The sequence below is a fragment of the Sparus aurata genome, chromosome 18 (assembly GCF_900880675.1).
Source record: "Sparus aurata chromosome 18, fSpaAur1.1, whole genome shotgun sequence".
NCBI classification, from domain to species: Eukaryota; Metazoa; Chordata; class Actinopteri; order Spariformes; family Sparidae; genus Sparus; species Sparus aurata.
The window spans coordinates 21,195,651-21,213,525 of NC_044204.1; the positions used below are offsets into that span (position 1 = coordinate 21,195,651).

Genomic DNA, 17,875 nt, shown 5'->3' on the forward strand with positions numbered 1-17,875 from the left:
CTTTCATGCTTTGTCAGAAATGGGTTGTTTGGAATCATACAGTAGCGTTTTATATACAGCCCGAGTCTGTTCCACAGGACTGGTGCAGTGAATAATCCTGAATCATACTGTCTGCATCCAGAAATGAAAGAGGGAGAGAGAGAGAGAGAGAGAGAGGGAGAAAATACTGGTCTTTGGCCACGTTTGTTGGATTTGTATTTGAGCTGTGGCAGGCAGGCTGGATCCTCTGGAAGCAGGAATTTCCTTTTTTTTCTCGCCACACAATGCAGACCCAGAGAGCAGTGAGATGACACAGACTGTCTGGGCCAATCCATTGTGCCTATTTACTGTATATTGGAGAATTTACACTGTGGGGGGGGGGGGGGGGGGGGGGGAATAAGCGGGATTTAAATGATTAACCGTCCCCTTTTGCTGTATTTACTTGCCCGAGTAAATCCTGATGAAATCGTCCTCCCCGAAAATATATAGAAAGCTTTAAAAAACTTGCCGGAATTTCTACGTGGCACAGCGATTCCGTGTGTGTTATGTTTTGCAAGCGGCTGGTGGTTAAAATAATACATTATTGATTGTGTCACAAAGCATCTTATAAAGAGAGGGGGGGGGAAGAAAGATCGCATGCCAGATGAAGCCGTCAATGGAGCCCCTCAATCAGAGGGGATGCCAGGCAGGAGAGCAAGAGTGAGGCAGATGGCGCTTGCTATTGATCCAAAACACGCACACACGCTCCCACAGACGAGCGGCTCAATACGACAGAGTCACAGGAAGAAAACTCCTCTCTTTTTGCGTGTTTGTCTGCAGGGCGGCTGCTCGGGCGAACCGACACTGGAGTTAAAAGTATGCGGCGTGTTTAACCGGAGTCGAGATTGTGCTCCCCGTTATCCCCCCGCAGGCCATCCGAATCATCCGCAGTGTTTTTTTTTTGTTTTTTTTTTTTTAATTACAACAGGTTTCAGAAAACATCGTTGTGAAAGCGACACGGACACAGACACTCGACAACCTCTTTTTTTTCTGTACATTTTTTTATTTACAAAATGTATTAAAATTCTCTGTACAGCGCCTCACTAATGAGGTTCAGCAAATTATGCATGCATCTCTTGCTCTTTTGTACCCACTACTATGCCTGGCAACTTTTTTTTTGTTGTTTTTTTTTCAGGTGTTTTTTTCGGTTCTATTTCGCAGAAGGTGAGGTGTACAAAAGAAACAAAAAAAAGAAGGTGAAACTGATTTACAAAAAAGAAAAAGAAAAACAGGGCTGGATTTCTATAACGTTAACCTAGGGTCGGGTTTTGTGAGTAGCAGAGCTCGTCAAGCATCACTGATTTCACATGCAGTTTCTTAGAAAAGAAGAACCAAAATGAAAATAAAAAGGGAGGCCAATCTTTCATTGTGGAATATAAATAGCTCTCATTTATCTAAATGTACACGTCTCTCACAACTCTGTATTTTTCTTCACATTATCAGTTTTTTTTATATATATATATATATATATATAAAACTATTGGCCCATAGTTTCAGGTGATTAGATAATTATCGTCCTAAATCCTATGGAATCACAGTCTTTTTGAAAGAAAGGAAATCATTACAGCAATATGGAAATGTGCTAAGCTTCAGGACTCTCCCTGGTATAACCTTGTATAAATCTATTTTTCCGTTTTGTATTCATATATTTTCATTTACTAAGTGAAGTCACCAAACACTGTAATGCTCATTGGAAGGAAAGTCAAATGAAAAGCAAACCACAGCTCGTTGTAAAATGTGCAATTGTTAAAAGAAAAGTGGTAAGGTAATCCAAAATACTACAGTTTAAAAGCCATTACTGTTATCCTTTAATTGGATTGCAGTTAATCTACAATTGAATTACCCTTTTTGTTTGGTTTTACTTTCATGTACAGAAGACTCGAGACTTCAGGGAAAGACTGTCTGGAGCGACAGAAACCTTTAGCGAGTTTCAGCGCTCCTTTTGATATTTTACAAACTGTAAATCACAAACAGGTGTTTTGTTTTTTTTTTCCTTTTTTCTGTTCGGCTCGAGCATGAATACTTTGCTTTACACACTCTGTGTCATACAAAACACACTCTTGGCAGTAGTGGAAGTGCGAATTATGACCTGGCTCTGCGGTGCGTAGAAGCCAAACCAGATCATTATCTCATCTTCATGAGCCCCATCGAACGTTCAGAAGACAGTGGCAGCAGCACCAGAGTTTGGAGTACAAACAACGCGCTCGTAATTGTTTTTGGGCTAAATGGCATTTCGCTCCGATGAGATCAATATGTCTTTTAAAACAAGTACAAGGTCACTATAAGTGACTTACAGCAGTATAAAAGCTATTGTCTAATAACCAGTGTCTTACAGTGCACTGAGTAGATCTAGTAAAATGATTTGACCATATATAACCAGTGAAAATCTGGCAGCAGAAGGATGAAGAGTAATCTGATCATATTGATTACAAGAAACCAATTAGACAATAGAAGATCCGTCCTCTTTCTGGCACTTCAAAATGTGCTTAGGGTTGCAAATGATGGCTTTAGTTCTCTCATTCATTGTAACACGTCAAATGAATTATATATATCTATATAATCACATATATAGAGATATATACACTTTTAAAATCACTGCACCATTCTTCTGTTTTGTATGAGTTTTCAAGCAAAAAGCAATATCATCGTGAATGAGTTGCATTGATTGGACTCAGAGTTCCATAAGGCACTGAGAGGAGGGAACCGCATCAGCTCTTCCCGTGACCAGTCCAGTCGTGTCGTCATTGCAGATTATCGTGCCGTGTCCGCCCCGGAGGATTTGGCTTCGGTGCTCAATCCCCGTGATCCCGTCCTTTTTCATAGATGTTTAGTCACAGTTGTAAGGGACAATGGAAATGTTTCCTAAAAAACCTGTGTCAACATACAGAGCAAAGGCAAACATCGCAAGAGTCTGGGTTTATGTGATTGTCAGGAAACATTTACATCACGATCCATATGACTCACGTTGGGCGGAAATATGTGACTTAGAAATATCAAAGTGAATAAAAAACTGACGGAATTATATTTTATTTTAAAGCCCCTGAAAACTGTTTGAAATATTGTTCTCAAGCACTGTAGTCTAGCACATATTTGTGACTAAACTGAATACAAAGGTCAAATAGCTCATCCTTTAGTTTTTTAGTACACAGCCTTTTTTTTTTTCCTCCAATTGAGCCCTACCCACTTCAAACCAGTGAGATGGACCCAGACATAAAACAAACACCAGAATCCCTTGTGTAAATAATCCCAACATCGCTACTTTGGCAGAAAATCCGATGTAGCGTGTTCATGTAGGATTCAATCACTCAACGTGAGAACTTGATTGAGAAAATATGTTTTCAGGGCCTTTAAATGATCGTGCTCCGCCGTACAGCTGCACTTCTGTAAACAGACCTGTCACACTTTGTGTTTAAGGAGCAGCAACAGAACACACATGCAATCAATCCAATCAAATACAAAACTAACACATTATTTAACAGTGTGCTTATTGGGGGAACACTCCCTTTTGTTTGGTTCCATGCTGTGGAACTGCTGCACGGAGATATTTTCCCACTTTTTTTAAGCGGTGTTAAAAGGCAAAATGAACTTTCAGTGGCTGTTTCTTACTGCCTGTCTGTCTATATGGAAGATGTTCACAGTGTGTTCTGTGGATCATCCCGAAATAAGTAAGTCTTTCTAAGTCTTACAGCCACACTAATCAATAATCAATTTCTACATGTAACAAGAATGTTACTTTTTAATTCTGTTTTTAAAGCACTGTACACTACCTGACAAAATGACAGATACATATAGCGTCTAGCTGGTCAACATAAATTTGTTGTGCATTTAGCTGCTAATGAACCACATATTTCCCTCAGGAGTTGATGGCCATTAAAAACGAGTAAATCTATCAATACTGCCTTAAAGGGTAACTCCATTGCATTAAAAGTGCAGTATGTAAGAATTGGCCACCTCCTGAATTCAAACTGAAAAAAAGTAGGGGCCAGCATATCACCAGGGCAACCACTAACTGTAGCTGCCGTTAGCTTGCTAGCTCCGTTAGCTGTGTAAGAGGTCCTATTATCTGACTCGAGTATGCCAGACTGGGAACTCGGTGCAATGGGGGAGTGTTTGTGTTAACACCACTAGCACAGGAGCACTGGAATGATAGTGGCTGAGTTGCATTGTGGGTAGATAAGCCAATATCTCTGGTTCTGCTGTATCGATTTTGATCATTTCCATTTAAGCAAATGAGTCAGATGCAATGAGATATCACTTGTCTGCTTTTCAAAACCTGGAGCCGATGAGTGACATCACTGAAGGCTATTTATCAGATTACACACATTGTCCTCTGGAGCCACCCGTAGTATCTTTTTTCTCCTACTTCTTTCACATATGCAATAGTACTCTGACCCATAAACATACTTTAATGTATAAAACTGTTTAAATGTAATCCTTTAAATGTAATTTTTTTAAAATGCTGTCAACACCACAAATTAAATTCCATGAGAAAATATGCAGGTTTTTTGTTGGTAACTTGGGACCTAATTTGACCCTTTAAAAATCAGTTTAAATCAAACAGAGGGAAACCCATTTTAACAAAATGCTAAGTGCTTTTAAACTGTGCAAAATAGCTCCATACAGCAGTTCAATGATCCTTCACAAAACAACAGTTTGTGCATCTGGCAACTTTCTATGTGTTGTGCTGCAGCCTTCACGCAGCCCGAGGCTCTCTCCATGCAGCTATACGTTACAAGGAACAAAACAACATCTCAGGGTTTTGTATTTGAGTAGACTTGTGTGTTCCGCTGTGTCAAACATGACAACTGCAAACTACTTCACGAGCAGTAGCTATATACAGCAACACATACAAATGAATTATTAACTTTCACTGATATGACAGGAAGCTAAATGGTTCATTTCCCGCAGCGCCCCGGGGGGGGGGGGGGGACTGTGCGGACAGTGATGGGGAAGGCGTCGTACCTCTAGATCTTAACGCTCTCGGTTCCGTATACGTTGTAGCCTTCTCTGTATGTGGCAAAGTTCTGGGTGTTGGTCGGGGGAGCCGGCTTAAAATTCTGGGCATTCTTGGCCAATTTCAGCCGTTTGGTTTCTTGCCGTGATTTATAACAGAACTCTATCAGAGCCACCATCATGGCCAGCCCCAGCCCTCCAACCAGAATATAGAAGACACCAGCCACATTGCTTAGGCTGAGAGCACTTGTCTTGTCCTGGGGGAAAGTGAATAACATAGTTAAGAGTTTTGCGGTGGAGCAAGGACAAGCAGAACAAAACACAGCTTGCGTCCTTCATACTGAGCCTCACATTGCCTTAGACCTAAAACTGCTTCAGTAAATCATCATACTCTGTCCTACTCCTGCTAAATGTGGCAGAATATGAAACTAACTGCTACAAGCAACCAAAAAAGATGTAATGAGGTGCTAAGGCTAGAATATTCGACTGAACTGATTTTCCCATGGCTGTCACAAAGTCGTAAGGAACTTCAGACTGCCATAGTCAAACCATTCTCCACTTAGGAGAAAGAAGCCAGCTCTTAATGCTCTAGCTGCTGGTGAATGTAGAGCTCTCCCTTCCCTGCGCTACATGTATGTACAAAATGGCTTCTGCTCTTGACCATGTTAGGAAGCTGGTCAGTATCGCATAGGTCAATAGCTCTGAAAACCCTGTCTTTTTTAAAATTTATTTTATTCCATCCTCTTAGCGACATGTACGTATAACTCTAGTGGCAACATTGTCATACAGTACAGTCAAATTCATAGTAGATGAATGATAGCTCCATTAAAAAAATTAAAAAAAAACCACTAAAGATCAAACCATTTTGCTGCTGCTTACCTACCAAACATATTCCTTAAAAATTTGTTCATTAGAGTTTTACTATTTGCAGTTTTAACCCTATGAGTGTGGAGATATCGTAAAAAGCTATCTAGCGACCCTAACCTGTAATCTGAGGCTTTGTAAATGTATCTCAGAGGGTTAAATAGTGGGTTTATTACATTCCTCGGCTTCTTGTAATGTGCAAACAGAGCCTCTAACCTCAACTCCCAGCAGCCACAAGATTCAGAGGGACGCCCTACGGCGCTCTCGCCTGCTTAGAGGAGTTGAATTTGAGTAACTTGTCACAATGAGAGGCTTTGCTCGTTCGTCACACCACAGGAGGCCGAAGAATCTAATAGACACATCTCGATTGCAAACTAGTAACAACACAAATAAATCAAATTTTCATTAACAGTTTGGTAAATAGAAACAGCAGCATAATGGTCAAAGTATCATGAATGTCAAGAGTGAAAATGAGCAAAAATAGCATTTATCAACAACGGTTAACTGCTGTGATTCAATTGAAATAATGTGTCTGAAAAGGCACTTTAGCAATTTTCCCCCACAGCATTATCATTACAGCTTTTCACAAAAAAAGAGCGAGTTGTTTATATATATATATTTTTAAATTGCATCAAAAAGTGTCTCAAAAGTAAAAAAGGTTTCGGGGAAAGCGGTGCCTTGTGTTAAAAGCCACGTCTCGACTGTGTTACAGTCTGTGGCAGGAAAAAAACAACTGAGAGAAAAAGAGGAAAAAGGAAAAATTATGTGTTGCAAATAAACAAAATGTATACTACAGATGTTAGAGAAGTCTTGTCTTGCATATGAACAGTACGTCAAAATGCAATTTGGAATCAGTACAAAAGACCTGCAGCGACTGACCTTACTTCCAGAGTCCTTGGTTCCACATTCACCCTTATCGTACCACCATTTGTTTTTCAGCTTGTCTAAGATGCCTTGTTCACTGAGTTTCAATACTGCAAGGTTTACAGGAGTTCTTCACGTGGGAAATAACATAAATAACATTATATTATGTTATTTTATGTTATTCAACTTTTAAACTACTACATACTTTACAAAGCGATAAAGCAGGGCTCCTGGCCATGTCAACATCACAGAGAGCAGGCATTCTACCTATTACCTTTATAACCCCTAGTCTAAAGCCAGGACCTACCCATATCGCTTTGAGTAATCGGCAGACGCTGTTACCACGGGTGACGAGCAGGTACTCGAAAGTACGATCTGCAAGTCTTTGAGTATTTAAAAAGCATCGGGGGGCGCATCAGTTTTTTGGGGGGGCAGGTGACGGATCACAGGAGCTTTCTGACCAGCGTTTCACAAGTTCAGTCCAACAGGAGCTCTGTTCTTAACAAACAGAAAACTCTAAGTGACAGACTCTACCCTCTGCCTAATCCTCTGATGGCTAATACTGCTAATGCTACTGTCAGCGGCATGACAACAGTCAATTCTGGAGGTATTACAACAAATTTCATATCCAAGCAACCGTGCCCAAAAGTGAAAGCTTAATTAATTCTTGCGTGTTCTGTCCCGGCGTGTCGCTAAGAAAAAAACCTTATCTCCCAATTATGCCAGATTACTGTCAGATGAAGTGTGTCCCAACCAAACCGCAAAGAGGCTGCACGACTAGGCTCAGCAGTATCAGTGGAATAATTCCTCTCATTTTTGCCTGTAGCTACTTAATCTAATGTGCAACACAGCTGTTTCCTGCCGTCAGCGGTGATGTGAAGGACTACACAAATTCAAGATAAATCCTCTTACATTTTGATGCATCTACTCCACAACAAAGGCAGATATTGTATTTTTTACTCCACTTGTCCAGCAGCTTTAGTTACTTTTTACTTTAACAGATTACTACTGTTTGTACCCGTCCTGTCCAGTGAAAACCATGTATCTCAAATTTGGATTTTTCTTCTGTTTAACTGAAATATTTATTTTGGAATTGGAAAAAAAGCTCCTTCTTCTTATGCTAAATAAACTGTTTAAAGGAGACATATTTGGCACATTTTCAGGTTCATAATTTTATTTTGGATTACTACTAAAATAGGTTTACTTGCATTAATGCTCAGAAAACACATTGGTTTTCTCATACTGTCCAGTGCTGCAGCTCTGTATCCCCCCTCTGTGTGAAACGCTCTGTTTTAGCTCCTGTCTCTTTAAAGGCCCCACTCACTGAATACCCAGTCTGCTCTGATTAGTCAGCTCACACATGACCCAGCTACACAAACAACAACAGGGCAGCTGTGCTAAATCACTTCTTACGTGTCAAACTAGCCGCTGGGGGCAAATTATGCACGTTTGACATGGTGACGTAGTGTGATGTCACAAAGTCACAGAATTAAAAGTGAGACTACTGACAAGGAGTTTCAGGAGTTGTGTTTTCTGTGGGAGCGAGGAGCTTCCATTGGTGCAGACTTTAACCTATTTGAATTTTAATGAATTTTATCATACACAAGAAAATACTGTATATAAATACTGAAAAGAAGGAAAAAAACAAACAAAAAGGACACAATAGGTCTCCTTTAAAAAACCTCTTTGATTAGCTGGAAAATTGTCATAAACCTGAAAATAGGCTGTTTTTATTGTGAAAAGACTTTATAGAGATGTGTGGTTCTCACAGGACAGCAAAGCATCAAACATGATGATCTTAGATATAAAATATAAAGCATTGCTGTGGATTAAAAGAGCAAAGTAGTAAAAAAACAGCTCAACTGTAAAGATCTACAGCAGTAAAATTGCACCATGCATGTTAATGCTGTAGCAACATTAAACATTATATTTTACTGCACTGCACTACACTGCACTGCACTGCACTGCACTGCGAGTACTTTTACTTTTGATGAGTAAACGTTGCTACTAATCTTCCATTTATATAAGGATTTATCTGCTGGACTTGCAGCGGAGTGTTTTCAGTGTGATTTTGATGCTCTGCCTTAAAACTGCTACAAGGAACATTCATCTTTTGTTGATTCTGGTGGCCCCAGTAGACGACAGCGACAGGAGCATCACTGCCTCCTGATGAAAAGTTCTTGACCTGCATTTGTTTTGCAAGCAATGTATTTCTAATACTTGTCTTCTTTTGTCAACACAGTGATTAACAGGATGCATAGTGATGGGGTAGTTTTATCTATTTGTGGCTGTGTAAGTTTAATATGATGATGGTGAAACATAGTGAACTTTGTTTTACCATCAGACTACAGAGCAGCTTCTTTCTTCAGACTGTGAGACCCCTCAATGTATCCTGCATAAGTCAGAATCCATCCCGGAGACAGACACAGGGAAGAACTATAATAACTGCGCAGAAATAGCAAATCTTCTGGCTGATGGTCTTGTGTGCTTATGTAGGTCATATAGAGGCATCAGCGTTAAATTGATTCTGTTTCACAACCAGTTAAATGTTCCTTGTAGTACATTAAAGCCAACGATCTGAATACCAACTTGCTTTTTAATTGCCGTGTACACGTATATCTATAGACTAGGAGTTATATTTTGACATCAACATACTGTGTATAAATATAAACCATCATAATCTCCTATTGCACTACAGTTCTTACGGGAACTGGATATTGGACCACACTGGGTAGTCACACTATAACATTTGTGGTTCAGGTCAATCTCTTTGTGTACAAGAGAGAAACAGTACATCGATAAATGAGTGACCTGACTACTCCCTAGGAACAATGTCCCCAGAGGGGTTCCACGTAATGCGTAATGCACTGAGAGAAGATTACACCACTGTATATCCCTCATAGCCAATCTGGAGAAACGGACTGTGAAGACCAGACCATTGTCTTGGCTCGGAGAGACATTGATTAACAATGCAATTACCCTGCAACATGCTCTGTGTCTGAAACTCAATCAAGGCTTCACTGTGTTATGCCTGAGGGCAGGAAAGAGCTGTGTTAACTGTGGGTGCATGCAGCTGTGTGCAGGACTATGTGCATCTCCTGATGTCTGTTGGAACATGGAGCGGGGAGCGGAGCAGGGCCAAGCAATGCGCTGTTTGGAGCGCAGGGCTCCGGGCAGCTTTATTCCAGCTAATCGGACCTGGCCACTGAGTCCTGGGCGGCCACAACAAGCCAGGAAATAGATGTAGAGTACATACCTGTGCATGATAAAAGATTGATGACAGCACAAGAAACAAAATGCTTTGAAATGTCTCCTTGGCATGAGCTCTTTGTAGCACAGCCAGGCCTCCTGAGCTCAGTGACTACAGAACACAGCAATGTTAGCAAAGCAAACACTGAAAGAAAGGTGAGTTTTGAACGTAAAATCCTTTTGAGAAATGAACCACAGGCATTTAGTCAGACATCATTTGATCTTGGCCTCACACAGCCTCTTGTGTTGATGCTATTCTAAAAATGGCAGCAGTTTAACTGCTCATTGTGGTCTTGGCCAATCCATGACAAATGACATTAGGAGTGTAATAACACAATCTGCAGTCCTTGGGAGCTTGCAGCTTGTCTGTGATCTAGCCAATTGCCTGACCCATGCCATCACATGTGAGCTGACAGCATCATTTGTCAGTAAATTGACCTGCATTGTGAAGAATATAATGCTACTGCCTTATAGGTAATTTAGTGAGAGTAGCACAATGCTTCATGACACATAATCTGCGTAACATTAAGCTAAGATGTCATGGCTGAGTGGGGTTTCACACTTTGCACCATTAGCTCCCATAATGGATCATTCATCATTTAACCACAGAAGAAGAGGGAGAGATCTGATGGTCAAAAGGGTCACAGCTGGGTTATTAATGAGCTGGAGTGTAAGAGCTGCATGTAGTGGGATCAGACCACAGGTAGTTTATCAGATGACTCATTAAAAACTCTTTTGTTTAATTAGAATTCTCACGTTTGCCTGAAATGCTTAGTCCCCTCAAGACGCCGCTGTTCCCCTTGCTTCCCTGTCGGCCTCAGATGGGCAGCCATTTTGAGTTTTTTAGGTAGAATTTATCCGTCAGCTTTAGAGCTCAAGGGTTCTGGGCCAGTGTCACGGATGTGAAGCAGCTGTGCGGCGAAGTACTGCTAAGCCATGTACTTTACAGGATTAGCAAACTTCACCTTCAGGAGGGAAGGCTGGAGGTTTTATGGCCTTTTCAATCGGAAATATTCTATCACTTGCAAACTTAAAGGCTTCCCCTCGAATCACATGTGTGACTTCATCGACTGCTTTTACTCAACCTGTCAGAGCTCCCTAGACAAAGTCCTAATATAACCCTAAGTGATCTGCCCTACACATGTGTAAGGGTGAAATAAACAAGGCTCAACCTTTCACAAGTGCAGGGCAGCCACATTCACCTCGTAGATATCCCTTCTGTAAAGCTTGTAATTCAGAGAGAAAACTCTCCGTCTATCCTCACTCTTATCTATCAGCCTCACTAATCACAAATATAATTTTTCTGTTGGCTTAACAAAGGCTCCTTAGTTTGATCTGAGCTGTTAAAGTGTCTGGTCAGACTAGCCGTTAATTTGGTAATCTGCCGTGGGGCAGCAGCAGGTTGGTCGTGGCGGACAGTTGGTTTGGTTACGGTTGGGTAGTTGCAACAGCCTTGCCGATTACTCTGCACTATGGTACCCGATTGTGGTGACATCGAGGCTGACCTTGGAGTCACCTCCCCCGCTGCCGCACTCTCCCTTGTCGTACCACCATTTGTTTTTCAATTTGTCCAAGAGGCCTTGCTCATTCAGTTTTAAAACTGCCAGGTTAACAGCATTTCTTGAAACGATAAAACATAACTTGTAAGAAAATGCACAGGTCCGTGAGAAATCTAATGCAAAGTAATAATTGTACTAAGCATCATAATGATAGGTGATGGTAGAGAGGCTACCACTGTCAAAAGCAGGGGCTTATGCACATCTGTTAATCAGAATGGTCTAGGAGAGGACAAATTGTTTAAGAATTTAAGGAGAAATAAGAAAGGCTCATATAAGGTAAAGACAGTGTTAAATCTTGGAAAAGGTGGCATGAAGGGTTACGTAGTTTAGAAAACTGAAGTGTGCGGGATGGGGACACTTGTCATTGAGAAGAAAAAGTAACAACAACAAACATCATGCAATTAACATTCGTCACAAGTGACAGCGCAGCTTTTAAAGGCTAAATTGAAAAACCATTGAACTGTTAAATTAAAAGTGACAACACAACAGTCAGGTAGGACAGCACATACGGGACAGGAGGAGAGATCGAAGGAGAGAGAAAAGCAACAGTAAGAGAGACATAAATATGAATTGATTGTTAGCTTTAGCCTTATCATCTGGATTGGATTCTTCTACTAGAAATTAGCAACTCTTATCACACATATATAAAAATATATATACACTGTACAATATAAAAAACAGTGACTATCATTTGTTAACCGTTGTATCATTGAAAGGCATACCACCGTTACCTCTGTGTCCATAAACAAAAACAAGAAGAGGAAGAGAAGACAATGACAACAGGGGACATCAGGGTAGGTGGAATACTATAACAACATGGAGAATATTGTTATATTATTCCACCCACCTTAATGCTGAGCCTTTGGGCGTCGCCACGCCGTAGCCTTTCGAGTCGAGGTTCCCGCCCACTTTCATGGTGTCGCACGGCTTCCGCTGCTCGATGTACTCGTTCATGGTGGACTCGAGGAGAAAGGCGAACTTGCCCTTTGACTTTCGTACCCGGGCTACGCCATCGGGCGTGGTCTTAACAAACACTGAGGGCTCAGCGGATTTCATGTATGACCACATCTTCTCATACACTGCTATTTTGGACCGCTGTGCAGAGAAGAAAGAGGGAGAGAAAAAAGTCGTTCAGGAATACGCAAAGATCGCATGCATTCAATGGGTTTTGTGGGATTTTTGTGCCTAACGATCGCTTTGTTAAAACTGGCATCATGAAGTATTTATAGACATCTTGGAAAGCGGCAGTGTGATATCTTTAAATACTCCCAGAAAATAAAGCTGGCAGACTTTTTTTTTGCACGATCATGAAGTACAAGAATTTACAAAACCCATTTCTCTTCATGGGACTCTTTAAACATTATGTTGCAGCTCGAGGCTCAGATCCACTGAGTGTTAGTGAGGATCACACATCACCTGTACAGTATATAAGTGTCGTGCAAATTGGGTTTTCTGCAGAAAAACTGGCATTGGCAGACTTTATTATGAAAAAATATCTTCCGTAATTAAGCTTTTGCAGCAGTGAACTGTGGGTGATGATCATTCATATGGGAATTCGCAAAAGTTTTTGACAGATCTCTGTTAGTGAATCTTAACCTTGGTTTACGGTCTTAATTTCAACCTGTAGAACTTATTACAGTCATTCGTTTCAACAACATAGTCCCGAATGTAACGTCTCCGCTGTGACTCAGAGGTAATGCGCATGTGAAGCAAGAGAACTGAACGAGAAAGCGGGGTTGTGCAGACACAAGGCAACCCATCACAAAGTGACACAGATGAGCATTTTCCCAGCGCCTGGGGTCAGGCTTAGCGAGCCTGTAAAAATCTGTGGGAGTTGAGCGCTATCTATAATAAGCATCAATTAAATTATTCAATACCGCTGGATTTATTTTGGCATAGGCGCTTCACACTTTGAACAGATCCCGGTCCAAAGCAGTGATGAGCCAGTTCCCGAGTGGCTCTGTGTGTGCGGCACACTGGATCCCACATTAAAAAAAAATAAAAAAACTGACTTTCTTTTTAGTAAAGGCCAGAGAGAGACGAGGGGGTTGGATGGATTTCAAAAACTGGCTCAATCCAAAGATCGACTGTCAACCAGACGGTTTGTGAATGGAATATGGACAAGCTGTTGGTATACCAACATCTGCCGGAGACACTTCCCCTGCAGCGTTTTTCACCTCACAAAGACAGTGTTGTAACAGTGAAATCTGAAATGATTGGCCAATTCATTCATTAGTTGACAGACAGAAAAACTATTTCATAGCTAGATAGTTGTTAAAAGTAATTTATCAAGAGTCTGCAGCTGCATTAGAAGCTGGAACAGTGGTATGTGGAGCTAAATGTTATTATCAGCATGCCAACATGCATGCTAAGACAATGCTATCATGCTGATGTTTAACAGGTATAATGTACCACTGTCTTAATCCTCGAGCCCAATAGACTGAAAAATGTCCCACTGGATGGGAGAGCCCATTTATCCGACAGCACATTATTCTATTATTTTACTACTACTTCAAGGTCCATCGTTCCAGCATAGCTGACCATTCTCAAGTCAGTACTGACTGAAAAATTGGGAGTTTAAAAGTTTTTTATTTCTGCCTTCTTTCCCTGAACCAAGCCAAGTAGTTCTGATGCATAAACCCAAACTGCAACTGTTTCATATGTTCACATGAACATGAACACGTGAAAAGACTTTTGGTCCAATGGGACATTGTACAAACACATTTATTGCACATAATACCAATTTCTACATATTGTTGCGTTAATTGAAAAATAATGCCCAACTTAATCGATATTGTAAAGAACCCTGAGTCCTGTGGCTCGTTAAGAGGTCATAGAGTCAACTAAGGATACAAGTCAAATAGTAAAGACCCTTTAAGAAAAAGGGCTCTGCAGCATTGCATGTCAAAACATACTGATGGGTATAGTGACTCATCTCAGGAACACATCCATCTGTAATGCACTTCTATTAATAAACAAAAGCATTAACCTTGACCTGAGCAAAGTACTTCTACATCTGTCACAGAGCATCAGGCCAAGCGCAAGGATGAGATGAGACAATAACATAACACAGATTAGAGAGTCTGCATGATGAATGTTCTCCGCTTGGATGTACAAGCTTTGAAGTTTGGGTAATGGCCATTATTTTTTCAATGCAAAACACAATGAGGGCAGTCATAGTCGTATGTGATGTTTTTGTTGACAATCTTGTTAAATGTGTTCAATTCGCATGTGTCAGACATCAGGGAAAAGGACACTAGTTTGGAGGACAATTTCCCCGAAGACCCGGGGCTCATCTGCTCTGCAGTGGGAAAGCTCCAGACGCCTCCTCAAATGAAGAGAAAAGAATGGATCTGGGCATTGATTACTGACGACAGAGTGTGCTGCCTCAGTGCTTTATGAAGTCAATTCATCAATATCAGAGCGGAGACGGAGTGCGACCAAAACCTAAATAGGCCGATTCCACCGCAACTAAAGTCGGCAGTGAGATGCTAAAGGCAGATTCTGATGGAGAGAGAGAAGAAAAACACAAGATACAGTGAGAAAGCCCAGCAAAGGAAAGAGAGATATTTGATTATCGACTGCTGGCACACAAATATGCATACTCAAAGAAACACAGACACACATGAACAAGGCCTTCAAAGTCTATTCCAGTGTCCTTTAAAACGTCGTCATTCACATTCCGATCTATGGCAGTCATTTAAAATTAAATGAGGCAATAATGACTGAAAAGTCCATCATCAATGAATAGACAATTTGTTGAGCACTTACATACGGCCATAAATACAGCTTTGCACATGTGACTCTCCTCCTCACCGTATAATGGCCTGCAAGAACATATCGCTGTTTTCTAAATGAGCTTCCAGACAATTAACAAGGAGTGTCTACATTTCATAGCTATTGTATAAAGTGGAAAGAAACACGAGTTGATGTTGGGTAACTTGCGAAACGGCATAATCCTCCTCCTCAGTGTACTCAAATTATACTAAAACAATCATACTGCTGCTGCATTCATAATGAAGTACCTAAATAGTCGATCTCAGCCAGCCCTCCTACCTAAGCGACACAGTTACATCATCTGTGTAGGTGTTCCTCCTGCAAACCTGTCTGAAAGCAGTGAGTTTCCTGCTGTCTTTTAAGAGTCATAAAGACAAACCGAGGCCTGTTATTCCAGCCTGGTGACCTAACATGAGGAAGAAAAGAGAACAGGACATGCCTTCAGCAAGACAAGGTCAGAGGGACTACAGAGAGGAAACTGGTGGGTGCTTATTATTCTTCTTCTGGGGAGAAGCCTTGGAATCACCAAATCACATGCACATTTGAACGCACAAGCCACTCAGGCACAGTTATGCATGCACATACAAATGAAGGTGTCCTCCGAGCAGAGGTCGGCAATTTGGTACAAGCTTCAGCCAATTATGTCAAGTATTTTTTTCAGTTTGGGGCCAACAGAGTTTTGAAGGCGGGTTTGGGGATGCAGGGAGGTTATATTTTTCTTATATAACTGTTTTCATATACTGGCATTAACTGATTTTTGACCACTTTGGGGGGGGGGGGGGGGGGGGGGCAACAGAAACTCTATCTATCCTTGATCGAGATACTGAACCCCAAATTGCTCCTGATGAGTAGTTGGCACCTTGCATGGTGGCCTCTCTGCAATCAGTGTGTAAATGTGTGTGTGAATGGGTGAATGTGCTGTTCTGTGGAGCACTTTGAGTGGTTTGTAGACCCCAGACGCACTATAGAAATGCAAGTCCATTTACCACCCATTTACCATTGCCTTAGTGGATACAAGTGTTGCTATCTCACATTAAGACACCTACAAGCTACCTTGCAGGGATCTGTTAGCAGTCTAGTTAAACTGCTTATTGGCCAGCATAATTACAACCCCTTAAAGTCTTTAGTGATGGACTGAAATAGACGAAACGGAAAGCCAACAGGAAGAAAGACAGGAGGGATTTGCTTTTGTGTACTTAAGTAAAATCATTAGCAAATCTAGAAATAGGAGATTGTGCAGTCCCAGAAGTCTCCAGCAATGTCATTAAACCGTCTGGGATGGGACAAGTGATTAAAGTCCAAAGTCAAAGAAATTGCCCTCTCCATTCTAAACCACCAGTTAATCTGTATTGATTCTGAGTTATGCAGCATTTGCAGACCTCTGTCCACTGCCCTCCGAACTGCAGCCTGATTTTTTATTCTTCCTTAGGCATCGCAGGCTGCTTTCATTACGGCCTCTCCCACGTACGCTCCACTGCTTGTGTATCTAAATGCCATCTCCGAACACCCACCACTACATTTTCCTTCTACTTTACTTCCCCTCTATTTTGTCCGTGGTCATCACCACTTTCCCCCAACATCCTGTGTGCCAGGACTACCTGTATCTCAAGTATGCAGAAATGAAAGTTGAGGCTCTGGGGGTGCACTTTGTCATTGAAGTGTCGCACGCTACGTCCTGAATACCAATCACTCGTCTTTGATGCTTGTTTGCTGGACTCCTCTCGCGCCTGCTGCTGCTGCCGCCTCAAGTTCGACAGGGCCCTCTGAGAACAGCTCTTTTCCCTCAGAGGTTACGCCTATCTCGCGTTAGTCCATCATCACTTGTGTCAGCATTTTCTTTTATGCAAACGGGCTCTAATCTTTACAGGAGCCTTCCCTTCACTCAGCGCTGTACTTAACCACATATTGACAAGCGCTTTGGGAGTTGTGTTACAATGCGCCGCATATGATTGCGGGGCAACCTAAGATTTTCTTCTACCAATGCTCCTCTTCCTGCAACCATGGCCCTAATGCAGGTCTGCTCTGCATAGAAAAAAAAGCCACTTATTAAACATTTTGTTGGACCATGAAGAAGCTACAGTGTCTCTGCCACAATAGTTGAGACGTGAAATTGATTTTCATGCTCAGTAAAATGCATTGCCGACTGCACACAAGCTGTTGTAGCCGTCTCCACACACCTGCAGATCAGTAAGATGCATGATGTTTGCTGCCGAGGCTTTGGGCGATGCGTAATCTTTTGAGGGGAACAGAAGACAATGTCGTGGTCTCATTTCTCTACTCAATTATCATTCTTTCATTGTTACGCTGTTAAATGAGGTGCGTGATGGGACAGCAGTGTGGTTGTCTTTGATGGTCTCAACCCGGTCTTTACACGTAATTAAACAGCCACATCAGCCCGTTTCATCATCTCAGCCATTATTACCATCCGGCTTCTCCTTCAATGTACAGCTTGGAATGTAACCGAGCCAAGCTTTTAGATGGAATAAAACCGCATCAAGAGGATAAACATGGCCTTGCTGGTACAACTCATAATTTTCTAATCATCCAAAACACAAATATTCAACTGACTGCATGAAAAGATCCGTGACTGG

General features: G+C 41.5%; 1 protein-coding gene across 6 annotated transcripts in view; it reads right to left on the minus strand.

Annotated features, from left to right (window-relative positions):
* Positions 1–1,188: 1,188 nt before the first annotated feature.
* LOC115568826 (glutamate receptor 3) overlaps positions 1,189–17,875 on the minus strand; it is an 89,116-nt gene continuing 72,429 nt past the window's right edge. Inside the window, exons 13-16 of one of the 6 annotated variants that reach the window (XM_030396474.1) lie at positions 12,355–12,602; positions 6,715–6,829; positions 4,981–5,228; positions 1,189–2,889 (exon numbers count right to left, since the gene is read on the minus strand). In XM_030396474.1, coding sequence (XP_030252334.1) covers positions 4,983–5,228; positions 6,715–6,829; positions 12,355–12,602 — 609 coding nt within the window. In that variant the 3' untranslated portion in view covers positions 1,189–2,889; positions 4,981–4,982. Of the gene's footprint in view, positions 2,890–4,980; positions 5,229–5,822; positions 6,830–7,436; positions 11,569–12,354; positions 12,603–17,875 lie in introns of those variants that run through there. The other 5 variants (XM_030396473.1, XR_003981443.1, XM_030396476.1 and 2 more) reach the window with 5 other exon arrangements.